The 20,668-nt window shown below is 41.3% G+C and overlaps 1 protein-coding gene across 3 annotated transcripts in view; it reads left to right on the forward strand.

Moving 5' to 3' along the window:
- SKIC3 (SKI3 subunit of superkiller complex) overlaps positions 1–20,668 on the forward strand; it is an 88,247-nt gene that overhangs the window by 57,951 nt on the left and 9,628 nt on the right. For all 3 annotated transcript variants that reach the window (XM_075932110.2, XM_075932108.2, XM_075932111.2), the window contains exons 31-38: positions 403–624; positions 1,161–1,233; positions 1,597–1,650; positions 1,762–1,873; positions 11,996–12,124; positions 15,208–15,329; positions 18,974–19,135; positions 20,009–20,161. In XM_075932110.2, the coding sequence (XP_075788225.2) occupies positions 403–624; positions 1,161–1,233; positions 1,597–1,650; positions 1,762–1,873; positions 11,996–12,124; positions 15,208–15,329; positions 18,974–19,135; positions 20,009–20,161 (1,027 nt within the window). The remainder of the gene's footprint in view (positions 1–402; positions 625–1,160; positions 1,234–1,596; positions 1,651–1,761; positions 1,874–11,995; positions 12,125–15,207; positions 15,330–18,973; positions 19,136–20,008; positions 20,162–20,668) is intronic.

Raw genomic sequence — 20,668 nt, forward strand, 5'->3', positions numbered from 1 at the left:
GGCTACTCTTTTTAAACAAAGATAACTAAACGTGCCTGATTCTTGCCAACCAATAGTTATGAGCTTTAAAAGCTGAAACCGACATAAACCATTGTACTTAACCCATCGGAAGTATTTGAGAATATTGATGTAGGATTGAGTTTGAGAGTCCCTTGATGAAAGGCTGTTAATTCAGTGCACCACATTATTATTGCTGGATTAGGAATTGAACCATCCTGTGAGCCAAAGAGAATTTTTTTTGTTGCTCTGAAGAAAAGGTACACTACTTAGAACTTGGAGTGAATCTTGTAAGTAAATTGCTGTTTCTTTAATTCTATAACGTGTAGAAGTAGACAATCCTGCAAACTATACTTGAGGTCAGTATTATATTACATAATATTCTGTTTTCCATTGAATTTACAGCTCTCTATTAAAGGAACCTATTACAGAAAGTCTGCAGGCTCTGTGCACTCTAGGTCTGATAAAACAGGATGTTACACTTGCAACAGCAGCACTTAAAGAATTACTGAAGCACACAGAAAGGAAGGATAATGTTTATGAGAGATGCCTTATTACAGCTGCTGTGTATGCACTGCAAGGTAGAAATGTGGGAGTGCAGAGGCAAGCTTCCAAAGCAATCCATAGGTAAGTAGTCTGCACTACAGTAGATTCATAGATCCCTCAGGCTTAATCTAGTGTAATCTTAAATGGTTTCTTAGGTAGTTCATTCTGTTAGCTAAATGTATTTTTTGATTAACTTAAATGGAGTCTGGGTTAAGTTTCAAGCTGTTGCTCTTGACTAGTACACTAATAACCACTAACTTGTATTATCATTTCTCAAATGTTTCAGACAGCTATACTATTATTCTCTTTCCAGATTCTTAAGTTCACTTATCCCAGATCCCATAAGGAGGTTTCTGATCTTTAATAACATGTCCCTGTTTGCGTTCTCCCTAATGTATCCTTTATTCTGTTTGTAAGCTATAATTGTTTGACTGTTCACTTTAAGTCACTGTCTATAGACGCTCTGCATAAATTCTTTTAAGAAGACTGCAGATGTGAGGGTTGCTTTACAATAGCAGGTGTGAAAATAGATGCCTACCAAGTTATGACAAGCAAGATTCACATAAGTACATCTTTATAGGAAATGCAAATCTGAATACCTTTACTCTATTCTGTAGTAACCCAGATGATCACGCCCTTTGGTCTCTTCTGTCTCGACTCGTTCCTGTGTATACACCCCAAAATGCAAAAGTAAGTCTGTTGCACTGATCATGTATTGCTAAAAAACACATATTTATATTTGAGTAGAGTTCAATAATTAAAAACCTGATTTTAATATGCTATTGTATAATGATATACAAGAACTATTATTATTGCATTCCCAATTGCATCTCTGAGAAGTTGAAGGCACAGCTATCTTTCTTCGGTGAGTGCTTCAACAAAATAATTAACAGCACTATTCATCAGCTTGGAAAAAAAAAAACCTGTGTGTGTAAAATTAGTGTATTTCTGATTAAGTTCAAGATCAGAAATATGATCCTATTATTTCAACATTTCTTGCTAACCTCTGCATTGAACAATAGTGATGTAATCTGTTCAATATTTACCTTGTAGGGTGGAGCTGTGGCAGGAAATGTTGCTCATATACTTGATTTAAACCACGGAGAGGTTTGTTTTTCATATCAGAATTCTTAAGTAAATAAACCTAAAGTGATCATATTTTGGTTTTTTATAAAATAATATTGAAGCATTCTAATGTTTTCTGGTCTTCATGTATAGAAAGCCCTGCTACATACTGCAGTAAATCAGTTGGCGGTGGGATGTCATTCAGCTGAAGACAAGAAAAACAATGCACTGAAGGATATTCAAAAGGCAGTCCATCTTTTTCCAGGTGATTATTACTTTATCACAGTCATGCTAAGTAATTTTTTCACTTTCAAATTCTATTTGTTAGGCTGGCTTTGATTAATGTTCCAGGGCAAGTCCATTATTTAAGTAAAATAGAACTAACTTTCCAGAAACTGTTTAAACACATCAGGATAGCTAAGTGCTGAATTTGAGGCTCACACTGACGACAGTGGAAATTTAATTTCCCAATAGGAGAAGAAATAGGTGATGGAGGTTATTGTGGTTTCACACACCAGTCTCAAAATTCAGACACTCAGTGAATTATAACTTCTTGTGCAGACCACGAAAGTCCTATTAATGAATTTGAGTTGGGATTGCAAATACTGTTAATATAATGCATGTTGGTTAGTATTGCAGTCTTGTTAGGCAATTTTCATTATTATAGTAAATGCATAGCTATTAGATATTGTGAAATCAGGCACTCGGAAGTCAAAATACCAAAATGTTAAATTTCTTCTATGATGTAGCCTATACGCAGAATTTTGTTTTGGAAAAAACTCAGCTGGAATAGTTCAGCTGGGTAGGAGAAAATACATTTTTCCCATTTAAAAGAAAATGCTGATACCAGTGGTCAGGATAGCACTGGCATCGGTGGGCGACAAAAAGAGACGGCAATCCGGGAAGATCTCTGGGAAAGCAGGGGCACAGGGGACACTATTGAGAAGACTTGCCCCTTTGACATCTGGACACTCCTGGTCCCTCTAGGCACTGGTTGAGGTTGACACAGCCAAGAAATCTGGTCCAGGAGAGGGCCCTTCATATAGTCGGCCGTCAACCCCTGAGACTTGATGCCGCGAGGGAGTTGATTGAGCTTACCTCCTTGCCCTCTCTTCCCCCGCACTGGAGTCGGCACCGAGACAGGGCAGACACTCGGTGCAGATGAATCTACTGCCCTCTGCTTCGGTGACCTCATTGGCACTGGGGGCCTTGTTGGCACCGAGTACATACTTGACAACGGTGGCCTCATTGGCACCAGTAACTGGCAGCACTTGGTGGCCTTATCGGCACCGATAACTGTGACAGCACTGGTGCCCTTGTCAACACTGGCGGCATCTTTGGCACTGGGCCAATTGGTACCAGGAGACAGTATGGACCGGCATGTGGCAGCGGCACCGTATCAGCTTAGGACCAACCACAATCCCTTGCAACCTCCCAGGTGGCAGACCCAATTCAGGACCAACTGGTGATAAGAAAAGAAAAGATTACCCGCTCTCCTCTCAAACACCTCAATTAAAGTTCACTTGGCAATGATATCAAGTGAGCACTCCCAAATAGAAGGACACACAGTCTTTGCTCACCTGACTACAAAAAGGTTCTTGAAAGGACTCAAAAATGTATTCCCTCTGTTTAGGCAAACACCACCTTCCTGGGACTTAAACTTCATCCTACCAACGTTGACAAGACTTCCCTTTGAACCAATGATGACTTGTACACTTTTATATCTCTCAATAAAGATTACCTTCCTCGTAGCCATCACCGTGGCAAGAAGAGTTAGTGAGATCGCTGCACTCATGGCTGACCCTCCATTCATTATTTCTTTTTATAAGGATAGGTCTCACCCAAAATTTCTCCCCAAAGTGGTTTCTCCATTCCATATTAAAAAAAAATATGCTTTCTTGCGTTGTACCAAATGCCTCTTCCAGATGCCAGTGCCTCTTGTCTTCACTCCTTAGACTGTCGTGCATTAGCCTTCTACCCAGAAAGAACAAAACAGTTTAGACATTCTCCTAGACTGTTTCTATCTATTGCAGAGTATTCCAAAAGTCAAGCTGTTAACAAACTAAGACTCTCCAAATGGATACTCAACAGCATTAGGATATGCTACTCAATCAGCAAAGTACCACTCCCAGACCAAATAAGAGCTCATGTCACTAGAGCAGTTGCTACCTCTACTGCTTTCCTTCACAGTGTTCCTATCCCAGACATTTGTAAGGCCACAACATGGGCTTCAGTGTATACCTTCACAAAACATTATGCCCTAGATATGTATGCCTCACAACACACTCAGTTTGGGTTGGCAGTGCTATCTGCCACTCTCACTAAATGTCCGAAGTCCCTCCTTCCAAATTCTCAGGGTACTGCTCCATAGTCATTTACAGTGAAGCATCCACAGGGACACTCCTCAAAGAAGAAAAAGAGGTTACTCGCCTTGTGCAGTAACTGGTGTTCTTCGAAATGGGTGTCTCTATGGGTGCTTCACGTTCCTCCCTCCTCCTCTGCTTCAGAGTTTGAACATCTCTCTGTGGTAGAGATGAACTGAGGGACAGTTGACAATGCGTGCACGTTGGCACACTTGTTAAAATGCGCGACAGCACTGTGAATGCGTGTCAGCACCCAGGGTACTGCTGCTAAAAAAGATCCAACTATATGTGCAGGAGTGCTGAGATACCTACAGTGGAGCACCCACAGGGACACCGATCTCAAAGAACATAGTTACTGTACAAGGTGAGTAACCTCTTTTTTTCTTCACAAATTTTTGTAGGGATTGGGGAGGAAATATATTGCCATAACCTCTGAGTGATGTTTGGAAACAATACTGTAAGTGCAGAGTTTAAGTATGTAAAATTTCATCATAACAAAACAAAATAAACTATATTTCCTGGAGCTTCTTGAAACTTTTTCTCCCTTGTAAACATTTAACATGTAGCCTTATCTAAAAGGGTTTCCTTAGACCAGTGATATCTCTGTTAGTACACAAAATTTCTTAAGCACTGGATTCCAGAGATGCTCTACGAATTATTTGGAGGAAGTTCTTTGGCCTATGTTGTACAGGAGGGATCATAGTAATCCCTTCTGACCTTGAAATCCCATGAAGTATTTATTTTCTAACAAGTCCATCATCAATATATGACTGCCTTATTTTGTGCTTACTCACTCATAAAACTGTAAGTTCTGACCCCGGAATATTTATCAGTAGTTGTGATGCATGTCACAGAAATAAAAGCTTGACTTTGCAATCTCCGGGAGTTTGCAGAGTTGGCTGCTAAGGAATCATAGAATCATAGAATAATAGGACTGGAAGGGACCTCGAGAGGTCATCGAGTCCAGCCCCCCGCCCTCAAGGCAGGACCAAGCTCCGTCTACACCATCCCTGACAGATGTCTATCTAACCTGTTCTTAAATATCTCCAGAGAGGGAGATTCCACCACCTCCCTTGGCAATTTATTCCAATATTTGACCACCCTGACAGTTAGGAATTTTTTCCTAATGTCCAATCTAAACCTCCCCTGCTGCACTTTAAGCCCATTACTCCTTGTCCTGTCCTCAGAAACCAAGAGGAACAAATTTTCGCCTTCCTCCTTGTGACACCCTTTTAGATATTTGAAAACCGCTATCATGTCCCCCCTTAATCTTCTTTTTTCCAAACTAAACAAGCCCAGTTCATGAAGCCTGGCTTCATAGGTCATGTTCTCTAAACCTTTAATCATTCTTGTCGCTCTTCTCTGTACCCTTTCCAATTTCTCCACATCTTTCTTGAAATGTGGCGCCCAGAACTGGACACAGTACTCCAGCTGAGGCCTAACTAGTGCAGAATAGAGCGGCAGAATGACTTCACGAGTTTTGCTTACAACACACCTGTTGATACAACCTAGAATCATATTTGCTTTTTTTGCAACAGCATCACACTGTTGACTCATATTCAACTTGTGGTCCACTATGACCCCTAGATCCCTTTCCGCCATGCTCCTTCCTAGACAGTCGCTTCCCATCTTGTATGTATGGAACTGATTGTTCCTTCCTAAGTGGAGCACTCTGCATTTCTCCTTATTAAACCTCATCCTGTTTACCTCTGACCATTTCTCTAACTTGCTAAGGTCATTTTGAATTATGTCCCTATCCTCCAAAGAAGTTGCAACCCCACCCAGTTTGGTATCATCTGCAAACTTAATAAGAGTACTCTCTATCCCAATATCTACATCATTGATGAAGATATTGAATAGTACGGGTCCCAAAACAGACCCTTGAGGAACTCCACTTGTTATCCCTTTCCAGCAGGATTTAGAACCGTTAACAACAACTCTCTGACTACGGTTATCCAGCCAATTATGCACCCACCTTATCGTGGCCCTATCTAAGTTATATTTGCCTAGTTTATCAATAAGAATATCATGCGAGACCGTATCAAATGCCTTACTAAAGTCTAGGTATATGACATCCACCGCTTCTCCCTTATCCACAAGGCTCGTTATCTTTTCAAAGAAAGCTATCAGATTAGTTTGGCATGACTTGTTCTTCACAAACCCATGCTGGCTATTCCCTATCACTTTATTACTTTCCAAGTGTTTGCATACGATTTCCTTAATTACCTGCTCCATTATCTTCCCTGGGACAGACGTTAAACTGACCGGTCTATAATTTCCTGGGTTGTTCTTATTCCCCTTTTTATAGATGGGCACAATATTTGCCCTTTTCCAGTCTTCTGGAATCTCCCCTGTCTGCCATGATTTTTCAAAGATCATAGCTAAAGGCTCAGATACCTCCTCTATCAGCTCCTTGAGTATCCTGGGATGCATTTCATCAGGACCTGGTGACTTGCTGACATCTAACTTTCCTAAGTGATTTTTAACTTGTTCTTTGTGTATCCTATCTTCTAAACTTACCCTCTCTCTGCTTGTATTCACTACGTTAGGCACACCTCCAGACTTCTCGGTGAAGACCGAAACAAAGAAGTCATTGAGCATCTCCGCCATTTCCAAGTTCCCTGTTACTGCTTCTCCCTCCTCGCTAAGCAGTGGGCCTACCCTGTCCTTGGTCTTCCTCTTGCTTTTAATGTATTTATAAAAGGTCTTCTTGTTTCCCTTTATGCCTGTAGCTAGTTTGATCTCATTTTGTGCCTTTGCCTTTCTAATCTTGCCCCTGCATTCCCGTGTTGCTTGCCTATATTCCTCCTTTGTTAGTTGTCCTAGTTTCCATTTTTTATATGACTCCTTTTTTATTTTGAGATCATGCAAGATCTCCTTGTTAAGCCAAGCTGGTCTTTTGCCATATTTTCTATCTTTCCTACACAGCGGAATTGTTTGCTTTTGGGCCCTTAACAACGTCCCTTTGAAATACTTCCAACTCTCCTCAGTTGTTTTTCCCTTCAGTCTTGCTTCCCATGGGACCTTACCTACAAGTTCTCTGAGCTTATCAAAATCTGCCTTCCTGAAATCCATAACCTCAATTGTGGTGGTCTCCCTTCTACCTTTCCTTAAGATCATGAACTCTATTATTTCGTGATCACTGTCCCCTATACTGTCTTCCACTTTCAAGTTCTCAACTAGTTCCTCCCTATTTGTTAAAACCAAATCCAGAACAGCTTCTCCTCTGGTAGCTTTTTCAACCTTCTGAAACAGAAAGTTGTCTCCAATGCAGTCCAGAAACTTATTGGATAGCCTGTGCCTCGCTGTGTTAGTTTCCCAACATATGTCTGGATAGTTGAAGTCCCCCATCACCACCAAATCTTGGGCTTTGGATAGTTTTGTTAATTGTTTAAAAAAGGCCTCATCCACCTCTTCCACCTGGCTAGGTGGCCTGTAGTAGACTCCTAGCATGATATCACCCTCGTTTTTTACCCCTTTTAGCTTAACCCAGAGACTCTCTACACAGCTATCTCCTACGTTCATCTCCACTTCAGTCCAAGTGTGTACATTTTTAATATACAAGGCAACCCCTCCTCCCTTTTTTCCCTGTCTGTCCTTCCTGAGCAAGCCGTACCCTTCCATACCAATATTCCAATCATGCGTCCCATCCCACCAGGTTTCTGTAATACCAATGATATCATAGTTGTATTTATTGGTTAGCAATTCCAGTTCTTCCTGCTTATTACCCATACTTCTCGCATTTGTATATAGGCATCTAAGATACTGATTTGATCTTGCCTCCCTGTTGTGCCCTGACCCTCCTTTCTCCTTGCCATTATAGGCCGTAGTCCCCCCCATTTCCAACCCATCTCCCAGTCCCGCACATTCAGCACTTACCTGTGGGCTTTGCTCACCTGCCCCCGACAAACCTAGTTTAAAGAATGTGGAGTCTTCAGGATTTTTATCCTATATGTAAACTGAGATGTGTGTTTTAGCCATTAATATGAAAAATGGAACTCTGCAATATAATTTTAATCACTTTCCAGAATATAACTGCACATTAAGCCATTACCTCTTTCCTGTAACTGTGCTTAAAGTGAAATATACAGGCATTCCCTGACTTACGTGGATCCGACTTATGTCGGATCCGCACTTACGAATGGGGCTTTTCTCACCCCGGAGCTCACGGGTGACAGGTCGCCACCCGTGTCCTCTGGGGCGAGAAAAGCTTCTCCCGGTCTCCCTGGCCTGGGAGTCCCGCTGCCTGGGCGGCTTTGCTCCTGTCCCCCTGGTCTGCTGAGGGGTGGCAGCTTTGCTCGGGTGTCCCTGGTCTGCTGGGGGGGTCCAGCGGCTTTGCTGGACCCTCCCAGCAGACCAGGGGGACAGGAGCAAAGCCACGGAGAATGCCCGCAGCAGGACAGCCCGTGCGCGCCTGGGCTGTCCCGCTGCGGGCGTGCTCCGCGGCTTTGCTCCTGTCCCCCTGGTCTGCTGGGGGTGGGGGGTGCAGCTAGTGCCCCCTCCCCCCCAGCAGACCAGGCTTTTCTTGCCTACCCCTGGTGTAGAGCAGCTGGGGGCTGCCAGGTTGGTCCCGCAGTGCTGCTCCGGACCAACCCAACAGCACCCCAGCTGCTCTGCCCCAGGCGTCCTGATTCAGCCGCTGCTGGTCAGTTTCAGCAGCGGCTGAATCAGGACGCCTGGGGCAGAGCAGCTGGGGTGCTGCTGGGTTGCTCCAGTAGCGCCGAGGAGCCCAGCAGCACCCCAGCTGCTCTGCCCCAGGCGTCCCCAAGTCAGCCGCTGCTGAAACTGACCAGCGACTGAATACAGGAAGCCCGAGGCAGAGTTGCTCTGCCCCAGGCTTCCTTGAATCAGCCACTGATCAGTTTCAGCAGCAGCTGACTTGGGGATGCCTGGGTTTCTTAAGTTGAATCTGTATGTAAGTCAGAACTGGCATCCAGATTCGGCCGCAGTTGAAACTGATCAGTTTCAGCAGCGGCTGACGCCAGTTTCGACTTACATACAGATTCAACTTAACAAACCTACAGTCCCTATCTTGTACGTAACCCGGGGACTGCCTGTAAATCCTATTAAGCAACTGTATGCAGTTTCACTTCTTAAAACAACATGGGCAGGGGAGTGAACAAAATTACTTGTATAGCTTTCTCTCCCTTATCCCCAAACAATTTGTATTTCCTGTTAGGCATATGCAACCTCTCTGTATCTGATTAACTAACCTACACAGAAAGAACTACTTGAAAAGTACTATTCAATGCTTCCCCTATTGGTAAGGATTGTGAATAATTTTCTTATGAATGTGTTTGATGGGCTATGTGAAATGATCAGTCCAGTTCCTATTGAATCTAGCACAATAGATGATTCCGTCATTGGTGGTCTTTGCAGAGGCTGAAGATATATTGGGTGATAGAGACTGACCTAATTTTTCACTCCTAAAGGTTTTTGTCAGGGTTGAAACAATTAAGAATAGGTGAAACTTTTAATGCTACTGTCTTCTGTTTGACACAGAATTTCAAGCTTTTAATTCAGCATCTCTTCAGCAGTACATTTACTAAAATGTAAATTTTAAAATTTCCTTTTCAAAGTCAGGTACTTTCAAGTAGAATAAAATGTATCTAATATTTAGTTACATAGAGAATTTACTTCAAAAACGATCTAGAACTTTGCATCTTTCTAATATTTTAAAATATTTTATGTATAGCTAAACCTTTCCCCTCAAGGCCTAGATAAAATTCTTCTACTTAATATGAAAAGTTTTCCATGTAATCCATAATGCATATAGTATTACTTTTTAAATAAACTTTAAAACAGATTGAAATTAAAGCTCAGACAAGTGCAGGTCTTGAACTAGGGATGTTAGTGTATAGCCAGTTAAATGATTATCCAATAAGCCTGTATCGGAGGCAGCAAGGGAGTGGGGGAGGCGGGAGCTGACTTAAAGCACCAGGTGGGAGTTGTGGGTGGCAGGCGGGAGCTGGTCTGTATAAACTGGCTTTTTTAAATTGGCTCCCCTTTCCAGACTAGCTACCACCTGCCACCCTGTGCTGCTGCCTCTGATAGAGAGGTGGCAGTGGGCTCCAGGGAGCCAGGAGCACACTGGCTGCTAGTCCTGTCCCCAGGAGTATTTTAGTAACTATATAACGGCAAATATTTGTTGTGGTTACACGATTACTAAAATACACAATATCTAACATCCCTATGTAGAACAAGATGTTAAATCCCTAATTTAAGTTGTGAACTTCCCATTTATATGTCTGATGACTAGTCTACATTTACGAAAGCCTATAGTGGAAACTTGCAATCCCGCTTCATTAAAATTATTTTAAAAATACCCTTTTCACAAGATTACATTGGACAAGCACTTCAGTACAGCTAAGGAGGGAAAGATGACATTTGTTCATAGGAAGGTCAGTGGTGCTCTGGAGACAGATGCATTGTTAAATGAAATGCACTTGGTATGACAGTGATATGACTAGGTATATGTCCATGCATGTCTTATCGTTACTTTCAGCAAATTTATCAAAGAAACTAATAGGAGCGGAAAAGGTCTTTCCTTACCAATGCTGAACTGTTGTCTATAGTGCATGATTTGTAATGATACCCAGTTTAATGTAACTGTCCAAACCATTCCCTAAGTTACCCCAGTTATTCAAAATAAATTATTTTGAAAAAATTCAAGTGTCATTTGGCAAAATTTGATTTGTCCTTTTCATATGTGTTCATTTTTTTAATTGTATCCTTTGGTATATATGGTTGTGACAATTTTCTTCCACTATTTGATCTGAGGAAGTGGGTCTGGCCCACGAAAGCTCATCACCTATTAAATCGTCTTGTTAGTCTTTAAAGTGCTACATAGTCCTGTTTTTTATTTGGCAAAAAGTGATGTAAACATGAAGCTTGACACAACCACACACAATGTTTTAGATGTGCTATTGCAGGCAGAAAACGAATACATGTTGTGGAGCAGGCAACAGGTGTTTGAAATCTGTTAAGTGGTTAGCAGTGGCCCAGGTGCTTTCATTTCTTTTTAGTAAAGATTCTTGTGGTTAATGCATAGATTTGCACTATGGTTGAATCTAGCTTGGATTCTCGTCCCTGCTCTGCAAAACTGGAGTTGTTAACAACCTATAGGTTATTTATCTTCTCAGTGACTCCATCATGGAGAAGGAATGTGGGGGTAATTGCTATTTTTGCACATGGATGTTTGGCTACATTAATGTTTATGAAACCATTTTATATCTTTAAACAGGAGGGATTTTTAAGTGCTAATCATACTCTGCAAAATATTTTTTTAAATTTCATGTTCCTTAAAGATTTAACAAGCTTTCTCCTTAATGCTCCCATGTCATCTTGGGATCCTAACTTCACCATTATTTATTTTGTTCTGGATTGTAGTACTACATAGTGCTGACACCCTATTCTCTGTCCAAAACTAGTGTTTATGAAGAGCTATGTTCTTAAGATGAAAGAAATTACCAAGCCATCAGACTTGGAAATATGTCATCTTTACAAAAGTACTAGTCACTGTGTGGTATCTGTATGAAAGCAGACGAGTTCTGCAAAAGTTCCATAGAATATGCTTTTGCTTAATATAATACTGTTACACTAATTAGTATAGGAAAATGCAGTGGTGTTTTTTTTAATTAGCACTCTAATTGTCAAGTTTTATTTTTTTAGCCCATGACTTGTAAAACTAGAATGAAATGCAATTTGATTATTAGGCCTTTGTCTGTCACTTAACATACAGGTGAAACTCCCATTTAGCTCCCTTTCCTCTGAGAGCAGAACTAGGTCTAAATGTTGTCCCAGTAACAAAGATAGGTATTTAAGTCCTGTTTTTTTCCTTAGCATTCTTGAACCCCTCACTCAAGCAAGAGAGCCCACTGATTTCTTTACTTGCTTCTGTTTTTGTCTTGCATTTTTTTTATGAATCCCTTAACCACTGTGGTGTCAACTTGTCTGTCAGTTAGAGTCCTGTAACTGGCATTCTGATAATATTGAATATATGGCAATTTTAATTTTTTTTTCAGATGATCCTGCTGCATGGGCAGTATTAATGGGTGCTTGTCATGCTGAAAATACTCTTGTCTGTTTGAACAACACGCAGCCTAAGAGAACAGACTTAGAAATGACACTTGTGGCCACAGTTTCAGCTAAAAGTAAGTTAGCTCCCTTGGATTGTCATACTTAATTATTATTAAAAAAATTTCCTCTTAGAAGTTTGTGGGTTTTCTTCTTGTAGCCCTGTTAGTATTAACCTAAAGAAAATTTCCTAGAAAAACAACACTGGCTTACATTAGTCAAATGCAGGCAAGTTAGTGGCTTTCAAGCAACAGATATTCTTAATATTAAAAAATTCTTATGTTTACAGTCAAGGGCATTGCCATGTATTTTACTTATTACTTATAAACTATCATGTCCCTACACACAGTTTTTTGCTTAGCTTGAGTTAAATAATGGATGGCTAATGACAATCTTACAGGGAAAATGTCTTAACTATATGATAGTACCCTTCACCGTGAGCCAAAGAGGCCTAACTACTCCTTATTTCTATTTCTAATATGTGTATGGATGGCCACTGTCTCTTTATAGGGTTGGAGCTCATCTCTACTTACACTACACTTAGTTTACATGGGAGAGTGAGTGAATAAAAGGGTTGTGTGATGGGGATCATGTGACTCAATACCATGCATACTGGGAGACAGAAAGGCAGCCTGCCTTTGGATCATTCAGTGAGTACAGACATGGAAATAAGTGCTTTACTCAAATCTTACAAAAAACAGGAAGAACATCCAGGAGCGGGTTAATGAGGATGTCTAGGTTGGGTAACTCTCCAGAGCTCCTAGGTAGAAGGCCTGGGAGACAAACAAGCAAGTAGCAGGGGCCAGCCAGAAGAAGCAGCTCCGCTAGATGGCCTAAAACCTGTATTAAGGATGGTGAGCCAGCAGAAAAGACTGGATGGTAGATTTGTGTTTTGGGAGTCTGATTTACTAACAAATCAGAAGAGGAGAGTTAGTGAAACCACCCACAGCATGAAGCCTGATTTAACTGGAAGGAAATAGGAACTGAGCCAGTAGCAGATTCGGAAGCCACACCAGATAAGCCCTACTACTATTCTACAAAGAAACAGAAAACACATCTCCTCGGGCCTCAAGTTAAAGTTCCAGCTTTTCTGCCTTGTCCCTCTATGGCTCCTGAATCCAGTCCTTTCGAAATGGTCACCAGTGTCAGTAGTGCATCAGTCCATTTTATGAAGTGGGACCAGCCTAGAATACCACAGTCACAATACCATAGTGAAGTTATGTGTAGAATTCACAGCACTGTCTAAAAATGGTATAATTATAGTGTGAGTGGTCATTCTCTGACTATTCATTCCAAATTTTTAAAAAGTGACAGTGTTCTTTGGCTTTCTATGAATATTTTATCAAACAACTTTTCTAAGAAAAATATTCAGAGTGACTGTTAACTAAATTAGGGATGTGAAAGGTTAACTGGTTAAAGGGTGATGCTTACCGGTACTGTGTAACTTGGGGAGATGGGCTTCTCCCCCACGTACTGCAGGCAGGGGACTGCTCCAACCCTGTGAGGCCTGCAGTAGACAAGGGTGTTCCAGCCCTCCTGGAGCAGCCACTCTCTGTGGCAAGCCTGTGTGTGCCACAAACAAGGGCTGCTCCAAGCATCCGGGCCACTTCAGCTTAGGCAGGCTGGAGCAGCCCTCCCACCCATTCTCCCTTTAATTGCTTAACCAGTTAAACATCATGTTTAACTGGTAACTAATTAAACAGGATTTTACATCCCTAAACCAAATAGTGAAATATATGTTGAACAAAACTTTTGAACTTATAAACAGCAGCAACTATACCAGCAATCGGATTCTCAGCCTGGGGCAGGCAATAACAGTGGTTATTAACCACTGTTATTGCCTTTGCAGACCACTGCCACTATATTTACCTGCCCCTCTGCAGGTACAGGCAGTTGTAACTCCTATTGGCCACAAATTGGCATTCCTTGGCAATGGGAGCTGCAGGGAGTGGCACGGACCAGGACACCAGTTCTCACATTCTCCCTGGCCAGGAATGATTGTCTGCAGCAACAGGAGCTGCAGTCGCCTGAACCTGCAGAGGCTCAGGTAAATATAATGGCGGCAGCCCGCTGGGGGCTAACCCTGGCAGACTGGATGGTTTGCAAGCCAGTGTCTGCCCAATCCTGTTCTATGAGGTTTATCCAGTCATGAGACACAGACAATATCATGTAAATTGTATCCAAGAAGCACTAGCCAACTAAATTTATTTTGAATATCGAACACTCACATTGAGCTGCTTTATTTATAGCTGAAAAGTTGTTCAAAATTATTTACCAAATGTTTACAAGCTTAATGCCTTTGAGAAAATCATAAGCTTTTGTGGACAGTTCACAAACGGAAAAGAGGCTAATAATTACTCAAAATGTGCTCATTTAAATTCTCACTACAGTACTTCAGAAGTACTAGTATCCTTGGTAGATGAACAAAGGATACAGAACCTGAACTAAGGTTAATTACAAACTCTTAACACTCAACGTGTTGACTTGAAAACATTTTGTTTTCAATTCTACTTTAAACTACAGTGGTCTGATTTTTAAATTGATACAGTATGTACTTTTTCCTAAACAAGTTTTTAATCTTGGATAAAATGGACAAAGGCAGGCTATCTGTAGCTTTCCTTTAGGAATTTGGACAGGTAACCAGTTACCCGGTGATGCTTCCTAGATAACAGTTTAATAGTGCCAGGGAGCAGCCCCCTGTTAGCAGGCTGCTGCAGGTGAGCATTATGATCAGCAGCCAGCAACAACCCCAGGCTAACCTAACATTTAACCAGTTAACTGATGAATTGGGATTTTAAATTCCTACTTCCCTTACTAAACTGGCAAAGTCAGCAACATTTGATTTAATTTTTTTTTTTGCATTTTGAAAAATTCTCTTGTCTAAAATATATGCTTCAATTATTTTATCAGCCCACATGTTGATAGCTATCTTACAAAAACAGCATAGTTTTTATTTTGTTTTTAAGTCTCTTCTCCCCCTCTTCGCCCCCCCCCCCCCAATAATATAAATAAAAAAACTGGGAGCACTGTCACTTAGCTTGTCTTACCTATCATCATGACACACTAGATCCTCTTTAGTTGCCAGCATTCAAACCCTGATGTGTGGTAGGGCGCTAGACTATGTTGAGCAATACGTTCTTAAATGCATGTTTATTTACAGCTAAAGAAAAGGACCTTTCTGCTAAGTACATTCAGGCTCTTGAAGACTGGTCTCTTTGTCAGGCCGTTACTGGCTTAAAAGAGGCTGGAAGAATTACAGAAGCTGAGGCTCTCTGCACAAAGGTACGGTTACTACATTGTAATTGCTGGTTCATTACTTTGGAGCACTGATTCCTATGTATTATATATACAATGGTAAATACCAACAAAGAAGCAACAATCTGTTACAGCAGTGCACAGTCTAAAGTACGGCTACTCAACACGTGGCCCATGAACCACATGTGGCTCGCAGCCCATTTGTTTGTGGCCCGCAGTGCAGTTTGGGTTTACATGGGGCTTAGCACGTGGCCCACGGCTTGGAGCCAAAACAAAAAAGTAGTCAATGTAATGGTCTTCTGTTGATATGTGTTTTTGTAGTTAAATTTCTGGATTGTCATTGCTCATTAAAAGTACTGCAATATGGGTGGAAATCAGGTAAATATTGCAGTTTATTAATATCAGCAGAACTGAATTAAATGGGGCCTGCGTGTTGTGTAGTCTTACCATAATCTTTGTATTCATGTCCGTCAGTGTAAAAGATGCTATTTGCATATATATTTGCATGTATATGCCCTCGGCATGAGCTGTGAGCATCATTGTGGCTCCCGGTGCTTCAAAGTTGAGTAGCCCTGGCCTAAAGCATAACTGACTTTTCACCTTTTAGAAAAAGAGAGACTGTTCTCTATCATTTGTATAACTTAATTTAAATTTATTAGCCATTTAAATTGTTCTCTAGCTACCCATGATCAGTACTTGGAGCACAAAAAGCAATGGGGGCAAGATACTGGACTCGGTGACCTCTTGAGGTCCCTTCCAGTCCTTGCGTTCTGTGATTCTAAGATTCAACCTGATTTTATCACTGTGTATCTACATGTCATTCTTATTCCTCCCCCCATTATGTCAGTGAACAATAAATTCTTACAAAATTTCCAAAGGGAAATACAATTGCCTATACTGTAGGGTGAATGACTTGTTGTGTACTCAGTCCCATTGATTATTCACTTCCCAGCTTATATTCAATTTTCAGTCTGGACTGCAATCCAAAGTGATACGTACCATTTAAACTATACCAGATTGAATCACCTGCATAATAAGTGTTTGCATTGCTAAAGAATGGTAAAAATTCAGAAAATATCTTAATAGAGAATTTGTGTTAAAGTGGCATGTGTGCATAATGGAAAGAGAAAGAAGGCTGCCACCTTTGGCAGAAGTATTTGCAAAGCAGTCCCTAGTTTTAGTACATAAGCCATTCACCAGACATTCCTAAATAAATACCTACTTTTTAGCCAATGTGGCTTTTGTACAAAGGCAGTTGCTGAGGTGACACATCACCTTCTCCCCAGCTGTCCCAATCTCTTTTAAGATGCTGTTGGGTATTGCCCTTCAGTAAGTGGACATTCCACCTTCGTAGAGAAGAAATTTGTGTCAGTTTTCCTTTAGTCAGCATATCCATTAAGCTGTCTGTATTAGGGATGTAAGCAACTAATCAACTAGTCGACTATCCAATAAGCAAAAGCTTATCGGATAGTTGACACACTAGTCAACAAGTTGCTTCCCCCCTCCTTTTGCTGCCTGTATCACAAAGAGGCAGCAAGGGCGGAGGAGGAGGTTGGGGGGATCCTGGAGGGAGCCAGCTTAAAAGAGGAACATTTCAAAGAGGAAGCGCTGCATGGAGCCTGGGGCCAGTGGGGGACTAAAAGTCCCTGTTGGGGCTCTTGTACATTTCAAAGGTGGACAGTGGTAGTTCTTATTGACTAATCAAATAGTTGATGGGATTTCCATTGACTATTTCATTAGTTAATCAAAATTTAACATCCCTAGTTTGTACAGGAATATGTTAACAAGAGTGTTAGTTGGTTTTAGATTGGATAACACTCTTCTGTGGGAGGAAGTTAAGAGTCAGGCCCACTGACTCTTGTCCTCTTTCCTTGAAAGCTGTAATCATCTCAAGATCTGCAGAAGGAATCTGAGGAGTGAGGATTAGGGACATACCTCGCTGTTTTTCTTCTCTAAATTAGGCAAGACCATTTCTTAGTTGCTGAGGCTAATGATCTCTATTACAGAACAGAAAGTTTACGGTGTTCCCTCCTTATGAAGGCAGGAAAAGCAAAATACAAGAGACTCACCAGAGATTAAATTGAATCTGCCAGACTGTTGCCTATTTAACTCTGCTGTAGCTTGGAAGGTTTCTGATAATTAAAAATTCTGTTACATATGCCGTTACTTACTTCTCTGAGTTAAATAAATCTTTTGCTCCAAATAAATACTCTTTAAAAAGTAATATACATTGAACTTGTTCTCTAAAATGTGTACTGATCTGGACAGTGAAGAATCAGTTTGTAAGTAATGTTTTGGGAGTTTACTGCTAATGTAAAGACAAAGTGCATGTATTAGAACCACGTGATGGATGCTGTTTTATTCTGAAATCCATTCCTAGAAGGGGAAGTGTGCATACTAGCATCTCCTTCCCTCAAGTCAAAATATATGGGGCATTGCCCTGAGACCTCACAAATTCTTGGAGATACGCTTAAGGTGATTTCCTGCCATGTGATGAGCCTGTGCATCTACACTAGCTTTCAGACTCCTCCTCTCCTTTGGCTTCTTAGTATTATAGCTTCATTAGATGCCTATTCCTTGTTCTTTCCCTCCGCGTTGGATATCTGCTTTTCAACCCCACTTGTAAGTATGAGGGAGGTATAAGATGTTGACTTGGGAACAATGAGTGTTCCTTACTCACTTCCTTAGGTATCTCTCTCTCTCTCTCTCTCTCTCTCTCTCTCTCTCTCTCTCTCTCTCTCTCTATCTATCTATATATATATATATATATATATATATATATATATATATATATATATATATATATATATACATACAGTAAAACTCTATTGGTCCGGCACCATCAGGAACCTGGAAGTGCTCCGGACAGCTGGACCATTGGAGCTGCTCTGCCCCGGGCTTCCCAGAGTCATCCACTGGTCAGTTTCAGCAGCAGCTGACTTGGGGACGCCTGGGGCAGAGCTGCTGGGGTGCTGCCGGGTTGGTCCGGTAGCGCCGCCCCTTGGCGCTGTGGGACCAACCTGACAGCACCCCAGCTGCTCTGCCCCAGGCATCCCGATTCCCGATTCAGCTGCTGCTGAAACTGACCAGCAGCGGCTGAATCGGGGACGCCTGGGGCAGAGCTGGACTATCAGAAGGGGGGGGTTATGAAGAGTCTTGGGTGGCATCCCCCCCACACCACCCTACACCCCACCACTATCTAACTTCCGATAGTCCGGCATATTTGATAATCCGGCACCCCCTGGGTCCTAAAGGTGCCGGATTATCAGAAGTTTACTGTATATATAACTCATACAGCTGGAAGGGACCTTGAAAGATCATCAAGTCTAGTCCCCTGCCCTCATGGAAGGACCAAGTACCATCCCCTGACAGATTTTCCCCAGATCCCTAAATGGCCCCCTCAAGAATTGCACTCACAACCCTGGGTTTAGCAGGCCAATGTGCAAACCACTGAGCTATCCCTCCTTGTGCTACTGTTTTCAGGAGTCTTCATAATATGCAGAAAGAGAGAGTAATGTATAGCAGTAGTCTGCTGCAAGTCTATCACAGGCAATGGGAAATTCTTCCTTATCTTTCCATGCAGTATGAAAAAAAGAATGTTCTAATTGTTTTTTTAAAAAAATATTTAATTTCTTGCATTTAACTTATTTAAAAACTTTTGGGATTTTTAGGGTTTAAAAAGTTGCCCCGACCAGCCAGATCTTTTCTTGCTTTTGAGACAAGTTCAATGTAAACAGCTTTTTCAGTCACACAAAGAGCTTCCAGATGCCATCTTGGAGGAACTTCATAAAACTGTCATGTCCTCCAACTTCACTTCAGTAACAGCGTGGCATGTAAGTGGATCTTTCTTCCTTTCTTTCTATTACAGTGGATTATCTGAGAAGAGGGGACTCTGACTTAACATTCCTCCTCTTTGTACACTAACACATGGTGAGATGGGAGTACTATCTAATGATCTCTATTAAAAGACAGAAAAAGCAAAATGTATATGTTAATTACGTTAACTCTAGTAGGTTGTCAATTTTTGCCGATTCTCACTTCCTCATCCCATACTCAGCTTGGAACCTAATGTATTATAACATCTTACTAGGCATAATTAAATGGTTCCCAAAAAACACTTAAGATGATTCGTGAACAGTGTGCAAAACACTAGATGTGCAGCCCCTTTTTTTCTTCCATTTGCATGCTCTGCACAGATGAGTAGCTCTTCCTCTTGTTCAAGAGCATTGTGCCTGATCTTTTCCCCCTTATTGCTGGAAGAGAGGACATAGCAATCCTCAGTACAGTATATAGTAGGTCTGGAGAGTTCCCAGTGCTGGATACAGATGCTCAATGAATCCTTCTTTACACTAGCCAAGAGTCACTCCATTCAAGAGTTCAGGGTTGTATTATTCCCTCTGGGTGTGGAGGCCCTCGAGATCCAGTGCAGGTGGATTCCTGAGGGGATCCACGGCAAGAGACATGTATGCTGAAAGCTCAGAAAGGTGTGGCTCCAGAAGGGAAAGGGGCCTACAGCTTAATCCCAGGTGCTAAGGTTGCCAACATTGTATTTTTTTAAAAAGGCAATATTTTCTTTGCTATCTCTGTCCCACCCCTCTTCCCAATGTTATTACTAATAAAAGTAAATTTATTAAATTTGCACAGTCAAAAATACCAAATGATCTGTTTTAACAAGCATTACCAATCATACTGGTTTTCTGTTTCAGTGGCTGGCAAAAGTGTACCAGTCTCAAAGAATGATGGTCGCAGCAGAGATGTGTTACAGAAAGAGTCTACAGTTAGCATCCCAGCACGGCAACTGGAATGGGAAGTTATCAAGTTTGCTCAGGCTAGCTTTGCTTGCACTGGAAATCTGCATGGTAAGATAACCACAACTATTATGATAAAATGAATTGATTTACAATATAAGCCATTGTTTTATATCTATCGTAATCTTTCAGATGAAGCCCTCCTGTAAACTGTGGGAAACTATACGTCTTTTGTGAACTATCCCGTAGTAATTAGCAGAAATGGTATTTTAATTTCATGCTAATACGATTGGGAATAAACCTAATATGTTCTAATTTAAAAAAAACTATTTGATTGAAAAAACTTTTGGAACAACTTGATAAACTGAATAGTAACAAGTCACTGGGACCAGATGGCGTTCACCCAGGAGTCCTGAAAGATCTCAAATAGGAAATTGCAGAATTATTAACTGTGGTTTGTAACCTATCCTTTAAATCGGTTTCTGTACCTAATGATTAGAAGATAGCTAACACGATGCCAATAATGTCAGTACATGGCAAATTAGTTGAAATTATAGTAAAAAATAAAATTGTCAGACACATGGATGAATATAATTTGTTGGGGGAAAGGCAACATGG

Source organism: Pelodiscus sinensis, chromosome 6 (genome assembly GCF_052426305.1).
Source record: "Pelodiscus sinensis isolate ZL-2025 chromosome 6, ASM5242630v1, whole genome shotgun sequence".
In the NCBI taxonomy this organism is placed as follows: Eukaryota; Metazoa; Chordata; order Testudines; family Trionychidae; genus Pelodiscus; species Pelodiscus sinensis.